This window comes from Pinus tabuliformis, chromosome 9 (assembly GCF_031772625.1).
Source record: "Pinus tabuliformis cultivar Carrire ecotype Pingquan chromosome 9, CPIR1, whole genome shotgun sequence".
In the NCBI taxonomy this organism is placed as follows: domain Eukaryota; kingdom Viridiplantae; phylum Streptophyta; class Pinopsida; order Pinales; family Pinaceae; genus Pinus; species Pinus tabuliformis.
In genome coordinates, this window is record NC_142307.1 from 1,272,611,277 (window position 1) to 1,272,624,859 (window position 13,583).

Below are 13,583 nucleotides of genomic sequence, written 5' to 3' on the forward strand. Positions count from 1 at the left end.
TCTCATATGTTGCTTAACTGTATGCAATTAAAAGTTTAAGTGTTCAACATATAAAATAAAATAAAAGTGTTAATTAATGATTCACCTCCCCCATCTTAGTAATTCTCGGTTCCCAATAATAAATTAATCTGAATTCTTGGAGGCTAAGTATTAACAAGGTTATATGGAAACATATACTTCTTGTCATATAGGGATCGGATTTATTAAGTGATAGATGTTAAATCATCAAAAAAAAATTGGTCTATGATGTAAGGTGTTCTTTATATAAGAATGGTTTTTCCCTATAAATTTCTCTGGCCAAGTATTAACAAGAGCTACATAGTAGCTACTCCTTACCTCTTAGTTTAAATGTAACTAAATTAAAGAAAAAATATTAAATTCAAGTTAGTATTAAGGTTTAGATTCCCGTTAATTTAGATTGGCTTTGACATCATAATAATAATTATAAAACAAAGATTAAATCCTAAGGTTACATTAATATTTAAGGAATGATAATTTCAAAATATCTTTAATCCTCGAGGGTTTGCTTGGCATAGTAATAATAATAAAAGAAAATTACAACGTACGGTTACATCGATGTTTAAGGAATGATAATTTCAGAATATCTTTAATCCTCGAGACTTAGCCAACAATGAAGTAGACATTATGTTTTTTTTTTTTTATTTGTATTGTCTTATTCCCGAGTCAAACAAAATTGTAATATCCTACAACTCGCCTTGTGTCGACACTCATCTCCCTGCACGACGATGGATGGAGAATTGGTATTTTATCGCAAATGATTGTTGGTATCAGTCACTAAGACGTACACAACACTAAACCAAGTCATGGTTCAATAAAATGTTAAAAATTCGAGCTAATAATATTACAAATAAATGTTAATAATATTACAAATAAATGTTAATAAAAAAAATAAAAAAAATAGCCCCGAGGGATAGCTCAAATGGTCGAGTTCCCGTTGATAGTACTCTCCCGATTTGGGAGGTCATGGGGTCAAATCTCCTCGACGCCCTCGGGGTTAGGCCTGATATGGCCGACCGGCAGTTCCCTTCGGGTGGAGCTGCCCCGCTTCTCACTGTGGACGTAGCGGCCCACCTCCGGTGCCCCGTGAACCACATCGAAAAAAAAAAAAAAAAAATGTTAATAAAAAAATTTACCTGTAAATAAAAAAATAAATCATAAAATTCGACTTTATAAAATTAAAAAAATTTAACAGATTTGACCAAAATAATAGATAGTCAATCCAAAACCAAATGCATAATACCTACTTGAGGCAGGGATAATAAATAATAAGGTTACGAGGTAACATATACTTGTTCTCAGGTAGGGATTGAGATTTATTGAATGATAAAATTTAAATCGTAATCCTTTGTGATGCAAAGTGTCCTTTGTATAAGAAAGGGGTTTCCCATTAAATTTTTCTAGATGTTTTCAAGTCGGTTATTAACAAGGTTACACGGTAGCATATATATTTTTTCTTTTCGGAGGCTAAAGTATAAACAAGATTATATGATAACATATGTCTGTTGTTTTGTAATCATTGAAAATAATTAAATGATAATTGTTAGATAAAAAAGTAAATATTTGTGATAAACTTTTAAATGAAAATTGAGTGAAAGGTAGGAGTAAATATTTGTGATAAACTTTTAAATGAAAATTGAGTGAAAGGTAGGATGGGAAAAATAAATATTTCAAAATAGTCATCCAAAATTTGCCTGGAAGGTTATTTATTGGGAATATGTTTAGTTTTTTATATTTTTGTCGGATTTAGCTAGATTAAATCATATGTATAAGCAATTTAATTTCAATATAAGCATTTATAAGTGTTTTGATTTGGTTCATAACTTTGAAATGGATGTGATTTTATCATGTTTAAATTCACAAATATGTAAATGACGTTTTAACAAACAATGAGTTTCTTTCTAAAATAAAATCTAAAATCCTGTCTTATTGTGTCACATTAAGATTTTAGGGTTAGATTAATAGAGCTGTACTTTTAGACATGTACATTTTGTGAATTGTTTTCTTAATACAAAATCAAAAATCAGGTTAGTTTGCATTATACTAAGATTTTATAGAAAGGTAGGTAGTAGAGTTAGATTGTTAGAAAATTGTATTTTATTTTGATATATGATTAGTATAGATTTATTTTAATTTTAAATTTATTAAGTATTTAGAAGAATTAAATTTTTTGAAATGTAAATATTTTATAAAGTGTAAAATTTAAAGAAATATTTGTACTTAAAGAGATTTGATCTCTATTGGCACTTGATAGATATAGGGTTAATATGGATGTATGCTCATTACACACACCATGTGTCAACTCCACGCTAACCATCAAAAGAATTATATACCTGGTTATCTTGAACAACACACTAATAAAATATTTTAACCATAAAAAATGAAAAAAAAAAAAAATTATTTATAATGTTTTATATAATATATACAATATACATATTTGATATTGAAATATTTTCAGCATATTAAAATATTTTATTTATAACATATATTGATTTTTTTTGTTATTAATAGTTTTAAATGCAACATAACAACTACATATTAAAAATTAAATAATTCCATATCTCCTTTACAGTATAAAGTGATTTTTTTTTTTTTTTGTATTCAATTACATTTTTTTCTTCATATAAAATTGATATAAAATTATATTATTCAATATATATATTAAAATGTGTTTTTTTTTTTTTAAATTAAAGCTAAAATATTTTTTTGATGTATATATATCAACTCAACATAAAATAAGTCACACATCTCCTTCACACTAGACTATAACATATATATATATATATATATATATATATATATATATATATATATATATATATATATCAACTCAACATAAAATAAATCACACATCTCCTTCACACTAGACTATAACATCAATATTAATTTTAGATATCACATGTCAACTCCATATTGAATCGCAAAAAGATTACATGTCTCCTTCATATTAAAAAGTAGAAAACAATTATAAATGAAATTAGGAATTTTTTAAATATATAAATATAATTTTTTTTAATGTAATGGGACAATATCTTTTCCATATTTTTATTATTTTCACTTTTTATTATTACTTTCTTAATTAAGTTGACATTATGTCTTTTTATTATTATATTTTGATCTAGCTCTTTATTACAATATCTCCACAATATTAAGTTGTAAAACCTCTACCTAACTTAATAATAAGAACCTCCAACATAAACATTCCAACTCTGAAGACTTATAATTTTAGTTATATATAATTATGTTTATTAATTTATTCTTGTTTCCATAAACACTATATGTGCCTCTACCGCTTGAGCTAAACTCTTTTGACAATTACAAAATAAAATTAAAACAAAATATTTAAAAAAATATTTTGATTTTGAAATGAGTTATGGTTTTTGGAAAAGTGGTATTGATAAGTCATGGTATCCTAACAAAACCTATTTACACATTAATAATATTCATGGAAAAATAGGGGTGAATATCTAGAGTTAAGAATATTTCTATATTTAAGCCGTAAGGCGTTTCTCTTTCAAATGAATTTCCCTAGCTGTTGTCGTGTCCTATTGTTCACTGTGGATTTGTGGTGTTAGACGATTGAATGAATTTTGATCGTTGATCAAAAACTGAAATAAGTTATGAATAACATAAAAATAGTTAATGAAGAAGCGTGTTCTGTCCATGGAGAAGCAAATATGAAATAATATTGCTCCCAAGTTCAACTGACTGTAAATGTTTTGGGATCTGTCATGGTGTCACCTTCCCGACCTTCTCCCAAATCCTATATCAGTCTTTGGCTTGTATTCTAACTGGTAACTGACAGCGCAACTACAATTGCTCGGCATGCACCGGATTTAGGCCCTGCTCCAAGGATTGCAAGGTGGTTCCCTTGATTCAGAGTCTGATAATTATTACAGAGATGGCCATGGGGATCATCATTGTGAGCATTCTGGTATTCGTCACTGTCATCTAGGTTTGGATTAAGCTTAAGGGCAACCCGTCTGAAACCATGACAACGATCTGCTCGAGCAAATCTACATCTGTGGCAACAACGATGTCAAGTGTCCGAGAACCAGCAATGAGTGAGATCATCCTTGTGAGCATTCTGGTATGCGTCACTGTCATCTGGGTTTGGTTCAAGCTTAAGGTTGACCCGTCTGAAACCATGACAAATTGTAAATTCCAAGAGATGTCTTTAAATATTGTAAATAAAAAAGTAATTCATATTTATATAAGAAAATTGCATGCATTATCTTTAATTTACCATCATGGTGACTGTAATTAGTTCTATGCAGAAAAATTACTATGATAAAAAACAATTTTGGAACAATGAAGAAAGAAACCTTTGCTGAGACAAAATCAAATAGAGGAAAAATTAATTCCCTTAAGTGTGTACAATCCATTCACAAGATTAAAAAAGTGTGTACAATCCATTCACAAGATTAAAAAAATTGGCGAATTTATTTCAATTATGAAAACAGATTTTGTTAAATAGCACTACATTATATATTTTGTTGTTAAAATCATGCCATTAAATAAGTATAAAAATGCACCTACTCTTTTTACGTTTCAGTCTGAGATGTTTGATAACCTAATTATTTCTTGCTGAGAAGGGAATGTGATTTATCTGCATTTGTTATGCCAATGTTGTTAATTCCCTTAAGTGTGTACAATCCATTCACAAGATTTAAAAAGTGTGTACAATCCATTCACAAGATTAAAAAAATTGGCGAATTTATTTCAATTATGAAAACAGATTTTGTTAAATAGCACTGTATCATATATTTTGTTGTTAAAATCATGCCATTAAATAAGTATAAAAATGCACCTACTCTTTTTACGTTTCAGTCTGAGATGTTTGATAACCTAATTATTGCTTGCTGAGAAGGGAATGTGATTATCTGCATTTGTTATGCCAACGTTGAAGTTTCAGAAATGATTTTGGGAGAGTAGCATCTCAACTATATATTATATCTCAATTATGTATTATATATTGCTATTAACATCACTTGCCAGCCGTAGTGATAGAAAATCAACCAAAACTTTAGGCTCCAAACACCCACTTCAATACTCAGAATATTAATATTCCTAGGTCCAACAGGAAGAAAGAAGGCACGAATAAAATGTTCTCTACAACGTTGTGCAATTAGAGGAATTCCCAATGCCGGATCTTGCATCCGGCCTCTTAATCACTAAAACTAAACCTAAAATATTGGGCTGGAAAGACACCCTGATCTCGAATGCCCTTATCTTTGATATTATTCAATCAATAAAATGCATGAACTTTCTTCTTTGAGAGGCCAAATTCTTTAATCATAAAAAGTGAAAATAAGAATCCTAAGAAATAAAAAACAACTTTCATTCAAGTGAAAATCTACAATCTACAATGAACCAACAGCTCTATAAGCAAAATATAAAATTGAGTTTTAGCATTTGCAGGTGCCTTAGGTCTTTCCATTTACTTAAACCCTAAGTTTAGTGAAAAAAATATCAATGGACTGTTGCTCATCGAAAAAAATAATTTTATAAATGTAGAGAACTTCACGGCAGATACTACACCCACTATATCTCTAATGCAGTTTGCCCAAAATATATCGCCAAGATTATTGAATTGAGTACAAACGGATCTGTCAAACAGAAAAACATTCCAAACCCTTGCATGCCTTCCAAAATAGCTATGCACCTATGAAATTTTACTGGGCATGTGTTGAGATTACGGAATAGGCTTGCATGGCAAGTTAAGGGGAATGTACTCAGAAGTTTCAACGATAAGCACCATCTTCACGAGCCCCTTCACAAGCCCTAATAGATGAGATGTTGGGATAAATGGTTCCCTGATTTTTTTAGCTCTTAGTTTCTACTTATTAACTAACACAACCCTTCTTTGCATTCATAAATTGTTGTCATTTGATTTAGCTAGCATCTGTCAGTGATATCAGCATGTCTCACATTGACGGTTATAAAGTGAGATTAAATCGAAGATTCATGGTTTTAATGCTCACTATTCATATGGCCAGGGCCATAGAATCTGTTTTGGAGATTGGAAAGAAAACCAATTGCTGAACTTGCTAATTAAATGCTTTAAAGAAGCTTTCAATTGGATAGACAAAGTAATGAGTGAGAACCTGATTCATTAATTGCGAGTCATGTTTACAAATCGCAAGCCAGAGCTCAAAAGGTTATCCCCTTCTAGCTAAGAAAAGTAAGGTTTATTGGTAACTAACTAGAGAAAGAAGAAAGCCAAAGCCACCCAAGGCTAGCCAAAGGAAGAAAGTAAGGCATAACGGGACTGCTAAGGCGTAACGTATTTGAAGATGTGAATGCTCTGTCAAATGTTTCAAAAGTATGGAGAGCGAAGAAGAAAGTCAGGGCCAAAGCAGGCCAAGAGAGCCAGCCAAGATTATGGAGGGTTGGAGTTGTAGTATGGTTATGACTTAACTCCAGGCAGGTCATCGGTAAGTCGTCCTTCTCACTCATGGCCTTAGCTGATAGATTCCGGAAAAGGACCTTAGCCACAAAAGCTAACTTTTCCTTATCGATTGACGAGATATATCCCCTTCCCCTTTCAGAAGGAAGAGGTAGAATACTAACCATACCAAATGACTTACTAGCTGGCTGTAACAAAGTATCCATGCGAGGTGGTAGCCAGATTGCAAGGTACCCGCAAAAAAGTTGTTCACTTGGATGCATGCAGAAGTCACTCATGAAAACAGTCTGAGTTATAACTATGATGTTGAGTTCAAGGAATTCCCATGTCCCCATCCACAGAAGGCGGGGAAACAACCCAGGCAATGGTAGAGATAAAAAAGGAGAGAAATTACCAGGCCAAAGGAATTAACTCAAATGATTTAAGGACCAGGTATCAAACAATGAGAATGATCGAAACTGATATTGCTGAGGCACAGGATTTGTTCCTTGACACGCCGATAGCAACCCAATAATGAAATTGCAAATTAAAATTTTTAATGAAAAATTAATAAAATTACAGTAAATATAATCTCATAAAAACATAAAAGTTGTAGATTAACTATTAGACGGTGTGCATGTAGCCCACTTGTTGTCTATGGCAATCCCATGTTAAGTATTCAAGGTTGGTTGAGTTGAATGAGTTTCCGCCCAAGCAGTCGACTAAGACTATCCAATCGTTGATGGATACCGGTGGGAAATAATTGATGCAATGGTTGGTGAGTGAACCAGGGCACCATTGATTTCCTGGAGAGATGTTGTTAGATATCACCCAGTCTTCTGGGGTGGAGCGAGCTCCAGGGAACAGAGAGTCAACCTTCTTTATCTATAGCTATGAAAGGAATGAATTTCTCTTGAAGCTACGCTATTTTGTTTTCTTCATATTCATTTGCTTATCCATTCAAAAATGGGTTAAGGGTGAACATGAGCTCTGGGAGAAGAAATAGTATGAGCAACCGGCCAAAATGGATAAGATTTGGGTCACATTGGCTTTACAGATATTCATTTTCTATAGACCAGCAGGAAATCAACCCAATGCACCTGTCCTAACCTCGCACCTAACCCAACAAAGGGTGAGATCATCTCCTCGCAGGGGAACTTACCTCGAATTGATCTGTTTAAGGCAATGTTTTCACTAGCCTCGGAATGGAATCGCCCCAACTTGAACACGATTATCCAGCTTCCACAATCTATCCAACTTGGCCATGATTACCTTCCACAATCCATAGCGCTTCACAATCTATCCTGCTTGTCCACGATCTACACCACTTCCAACTTGCAAAATGCAACCGAACCCAACTCAAATAGCAAGGTAAGCCTCTGCAATTTCCGTCATCTTAATCAACACCATTGATGAGATCTCTTCTGTAGGAACGTGCTTCTTCGACAAGAAACTACTCTTCACCTTCGTAATTAACAATTATAGTGGCTTGTCACCAGTCGTTGGCCAACCAACATGCAAACAGCCACATGCCACCAACATGCAAATAGCCACGCAGGGGGACGAATGGCTCCAATACACCACAGATCTAGCATTGAAACGTTTATATATAGTATTTTTGAAGTAAAGTATTTTTGAAATTTCAAATTGATTATCTTGAGTTTCATCAAAATCATGCCGTCTCCCCGCAATAAGGGGTACAAACTGGAAGTTTGGATAAAAGTTTGAGAGGTCAAATTCTTTAATCATAAAAAGTGAAAATAAGAATCCTAAAAAATAAAAAACAACATTCATTCAAGTGAAAATCTACAATCTACAATGAACCAATAGCTCTATAAGCAAAATATAAAATTGAGTTTTAGCATTTGCAGGTGCCTTAGGTCTTTCCATTTACTTAAACCCTAAGTTTAGTGAAAAAAATATCAATGGACTGCTGCTCATCGAAAAAAAAATTTTATAAATGTAGAGAACTTCACGGCAAATACTACACCCATTATATCTCTAACGTAGTTTTCCCAAAATATATCACCAAGATTATTGAATTGAGTACAAATGGATCTGTCAAACAGAAAAACATTCCAAACCCTTGCATGCCTTCCAAAATAGCTATGCACCTATGAAATTTTACTGGGCATGTGTTGAGATTACGGAATAGGCTTGCATGGCAAGTTAAGGGGAATGTACTCAGAAGTTTCAACAATAAGCACCATCTTCACGAGCCCCTTCACAAGCCCTAATAGATGAGATGTTGGGATAAATGGTTATTTTTTTAGCTCTTAGTTTCTACTTATTAACTAATATAACCCTTCTTTGCATTCATAAATTGTTGTCATTTGATTTAGCTAGCATCTGTCAGTGATATCAGCATGTCTCACATTGACGGTTAAATGTACAATGAAATATAAAACAAATTAGTAAGCCAAATCCCCTTCAATCAATGTTCTAAAAAGGTGTGAGCATTGTGAGTCATCTGCCATGCTCCTGTGTTTATGTTATTGAAGAAACATAGAATGACTAAATGTTGAACCAATTGTTTCAGTTAATGATTGCAAAGATTTTGGAGAGCTTTGGCAGAGCTAAAAAGTGCTTGAATATTTATGGTTCGATTAGGATTGAAAGCATGAGAGCGAGCTTCAAGAGCATGGAAACTGATTATCTGAGATATAATTCTTCATAATCTATTGATAAGCTTGAGTGGACTGCTCTAGAAGACCATGTGGCAGAATGGTTGGAGGTGTTAAGGAAGACAGTGAAGGTCTTGGTTTCTTCTAAGAGGAAGCTCTGCAATAGGATTTTTCAGACATTTGATATTGAATTGTGGATAGATTTCTTTCAGAAATTGGTTTTAGGAAGCGGTATGAAAGCACTGATAGAGTTTGGAGAGGTCGTTTCCCTGAGCCAGAGAGAGCCTCAAAAGCTGTTCAAGTTGTTGGACATGGTTGAAGGATTGGAGAGATTGAAGGAGGACTTTGGGGTGGTGTTTGAAGGGCCCAAATTCCTGGAGATCAGGATTTGGTTGAGCGAAATGGAGAAGCACGTGTTGTACAGTGCATGTCAAGTTCTGTGGGACTTTGGGAAACAAGTAGAGGAGGATTCAGGGGTTGTTTGTTGATGGGAGTCCACCAAAGCTTACAAGCTACAATGTGAATTATCTCAAGTTTATGTTGACTGAATATGAGGAGGTTATGGCAATGGTCTGGGGAATGGAGAACTACACAAGCCTTGCAGAGGCTGTTAGTCATGTGATGGATTCTTTGGAGCTGAGTTTGGATACCAGAGCCACGGGATACAATGCATCTGGATTGTCACACATATTCCTCATGAATAATTATTGGTATATATTCAAGAGAGCCAGAGACAGCAAACTAGGGAATATGTTGGGTGAGGCATGGCTAAAGCAGAGGAAGAGATTGGTTAACCAACAAGTTCTAGGTTATGAAAAGGAAGTATGGGTTCCCTTGGTGAAGCTTTTGAACAGAGATGGACTGGTTGTGTCTAGTGGTGGAAAAGGAGGAGCCATGGATTTGTTTAAGCAGAGAATTCACTCATTCAATTCTGCATTTGAGAAGTTATATGAAGAGCACAAGAATTGGTCGATCTCTGATGAAGAGCTCAGAGAGGGCACCTTTACGAAAATTGAGCATGATGTAATTCCTGCTTACAGGAACTACATTGAAAATTTCAGCATATTGCTTGATCATTCTGCCAGTGAAAGCAAGCATTTCAGATACACTCCAGAGCAACTCGAGTTTATGTTATCACATCTGTTTACATAGAGATCAAGTAGAACTGGATTTTCCAACTGAAATAAAGTAGATATTCCAGGTTGGGAAGGTTAGGGCTTAAACATAACCGCATGATTACTAGGCACCCTTATTCTTTTTGGTCAATTTGGAGGTCTCCGCTAATTACTTATAGATTTTTTTATCATCACAATCTATCAAATTACAAGCTTTTAATATAGGGTATGTGAGTGCTTGGGAAATTAATATTCAGATATTGCATTTGGTGCAAAGCATGTAGTATTGTAGGCATTTATGGTCTTTAGTGGGGCCTAAGTTATTAGGTTTTCATTATCCAGCTAAGATTATTGCAAATTATCGAATCTGCTAAGAGTGGCTGCAATGCTATAATGTATTGTATGTTATTTTGACAAAAAAAGGGGATAATTGAGTACATGGAATACTTGTAAATGGGATAACTGGATACATGGAGAACTTATGAAAGAGGGCTTCCGAATTCCAATATCAATGTTGTACCACTGTTCTAATGAGGAAATTATGTTCATTTTACATTTTGGGTAGTAGTGGCATAAATGTAACATAATGTCCTCTCTATTGCTCTCATAGGCAAAAATAGAGAAATTAATATTTTATTTTGAAGTGGCTCAAATGTAACTCCATGCCACATTTTCACCATGGCTTGAGAGGTCCAGGGTCATGCAGCATAACCTGTGGGTTGAATACTTACAATTCTCACCATGGTTTGAGAGGTCCAGGGCCATGTAGCATAACTTATGGGCTGAATACTTATTTGTGACATGAGAAATCACTGCACTCCATTTTGTTTAGAGAAAGGATTTGTATTTTGGGTAGCAGTGGCATAAATGTAAGATATTATCCTCTTTATTTCTTTCATAGGCAAAATGAGTACCTGAATCTTTATTTTGAAGTGGCTCAAAAGTAACTCCTTGCCATATTCTCACTATGGCTTGAGAGGTCGAGGGCCACGCAATTGTAAATACATGTGTGTAGCATGAGAAGTCACTGCACTCTCTGTTTTTTAAGAGAGGATTTGTGATATTATTTTATTGATTGTGGAAGGATCAACACTAATTAATTGTCATTACACAAAATGGTACCAACTCTCAAGGCCAACAAGCCTTGATTCATAAATACCTTTAAAAGGCCATATCACCAGTGGGGATGAATCCAACTAAAAACTTGGCCTTGCATTGCACAGGACAGTAATGACTATTCAAATTAGTTATATGTTCTCAGCATTATCATTGTATAGGGTGGTTGCATCAAAAGGCATCTCACTTGGTGTAAAAGATGCCAAAATTAGATTGTAATCTGTTTGATATGACTTATTTATTGTGTATCTTGTGGCCTAGAGTAAGATGTTTTATCTTGTTGTTACAAGCATAAAATCTCCTCTATCCCTTCCGTAATGGAGTATGTTCATGTTTTCTTGGAAACGTATCTACATTGATTTGAAATCCCCTACATAATCTACTAAGATTTTTTTTAAAGCACCAGAAGTTGCAATTCCATTTACCTTCATCGTTTATAAATTTTATGTTTAATCTAGGAATAGATCATCATATGGTTTGGCAAAACTCGGTGTAGTGTAGATTTAGATTGGAAAAGGAACTGGTAAGTAGAAAATGGTCTCCCAAGTCTCAGGACAAGTATCCTATGTGTTGTCTACAATTTATGTTTAATTTGGGAATGATCAGTATATGGTTTGCTAAATTTAGGTGTAGTAAAATTGCAATAAGTGGTAGTATTTGGTTAATGTATGTGATTAAGGTTAGAGTTTATTTGAAAGCATATGACTTTATTGTTGTGGCATTGGCAATAACAATATATGATATAGGCTTTTTTGCTTATACTATTTAGATTGAAACAACCTTTTTGATATTGATCTAAAACTGTTTTTGATAGTCTAAGAGTTCATTTTCTTCAGATGTCTAACAACCTTTTTGGTCTTGATCTAAAATTGTTTTTGATAAGCTAAGAGCTCATTTTCCTCCGATGTAAAAAAAACAAATTCACTACCCAAAACCCTAAGGCATCTATTAACAATGGAAGTCTGCGATCTATTAGATTGTAAAGTCATTGCAAAGTAAATCAACTTCCTTAATATATGTATCAGCGATGATAGGTCAGTAAATTTTGCTCATGGTTATAACTTATAATGCTTTATTATGTGTTGCATTAAAACACATGGAATCTCCCACAAGGAAACGACGTTGTGTTTAGACAGATTAGAAAGAACAGGGGTTATGTTTTGGAGATTTTCGCTACAATTTGTTTTTGGCGTAGTTTAACTTATAGACGAAATAGTCTTTTTCACAGGAATTCACCAAAATCCGGCAATACAAATTCAAGATTTTTTGTTGTTTAAACTACATTTTTGAATGCATAAATGGATTTAGCACCCTGAAAAATCCATGGGGCACTGGAATTATGCAGATTAAACAATTTAAACTCAAACTTTAAAAAATCTGTTGAATTTTGATTAAAATTAACCAGAAAAAACATTGTGAAAAATGCCATTTCCTCTGTAAGTTAGACCATTTTTAAAGAACATATCATTAGCTTAGTGTTAATGCATTTAAAAGATCGTATTACAATTCTGTGAAATTTCCTTTATGTTTTCTCCTTTTTTTTTGGTTTCAATTTCCAGTTTTTAGAGTTAAAATGAGCTCTAGCCTACAATGCTATGTATTCATAAACACGTTTATTTACGATAAGACCTTTACCTCTGACAAAGATTTTTCTAAATTAATAGATTGCTAACATTTGTTATGTATAATTTTCACAACAAAATCTGTGAGCATTCAAGTTGTCTGTAAATTTCAGATATCAGTGAGAAGAAGCAAGAATTGAAGCTTTGGTAAATCTCAAGATTTCCAAAGCTGAAGCTGCAACCAAAAATCTTAAGGTATAGAGAGTGTGCCTATAAATATTGGTACACATTTAAGAATATTTCTATAATTCTAGTTGTTTACAACATTTAGAAAAAGTAAATAGATATGTTGATATTTAGGTCATTGACGTAATGCACACACTACATGGATAAATTTTGAACATAAAATTTACCAGTTAGATGTAGTGTTAAAGACCACAACAAATGTCGAAGCAATTTGCAATGGTAATTAAATATTTCTTGCTTGCGTTAATAGAGAACGATTTTCATGGTCGCATTTTTAAAGAACATATCATTAGCTTAGTGTTAATGCATTTAAAAGATCGTATTACAATTCTGTGAAATTTCCTTTATGTTTTCTCATTTTTTTCTGGTTTCAATTTCTAGTTTTTAAAGTTGAAATGAGCTTTAGCCTATAATGCTATGTATTCATAAACACATTTATTTACAATAAGACCTTTATCTCTGACAAAGCTTTTTCTAAATTAATAGATAACTAACATTAGTTATCTATAATTTT

General features: G+C 33.2%; 1 protein-coding gene across 1 annotated transcript; it reads left to right on the forward strand.

Annotated features, from left to right (window-relative positions):
* The first annotated feature begins 9,597 nt into the window (after positions 1-9,597).
* LOC149153192 (exocyst complex component EXO70A1-like) lies at positions 9,598-10,182 on the forward strand. Its single transcript, XM_089443730.1, has one exon. It carries the CDS (start codon positions 9,598-9,600, stop codon positions 10,180-10,182), a length of 585 nt encoding a protein of 194 aa, XP_089299856.1.
* The last annotated feature ends 3,401 nt before the right edge of the window (positions 10,183-13,583 follow it).

Excerpts from the sequence above, each read along its gene's own strand:
- LOC149153192 (XM_089443730.1), top strand. The coding sequence starts at position 9,598 with ATGGTCTGGGGAATGGAGAACTACACAAGCCTTGCAGAGGCTGTTAGT.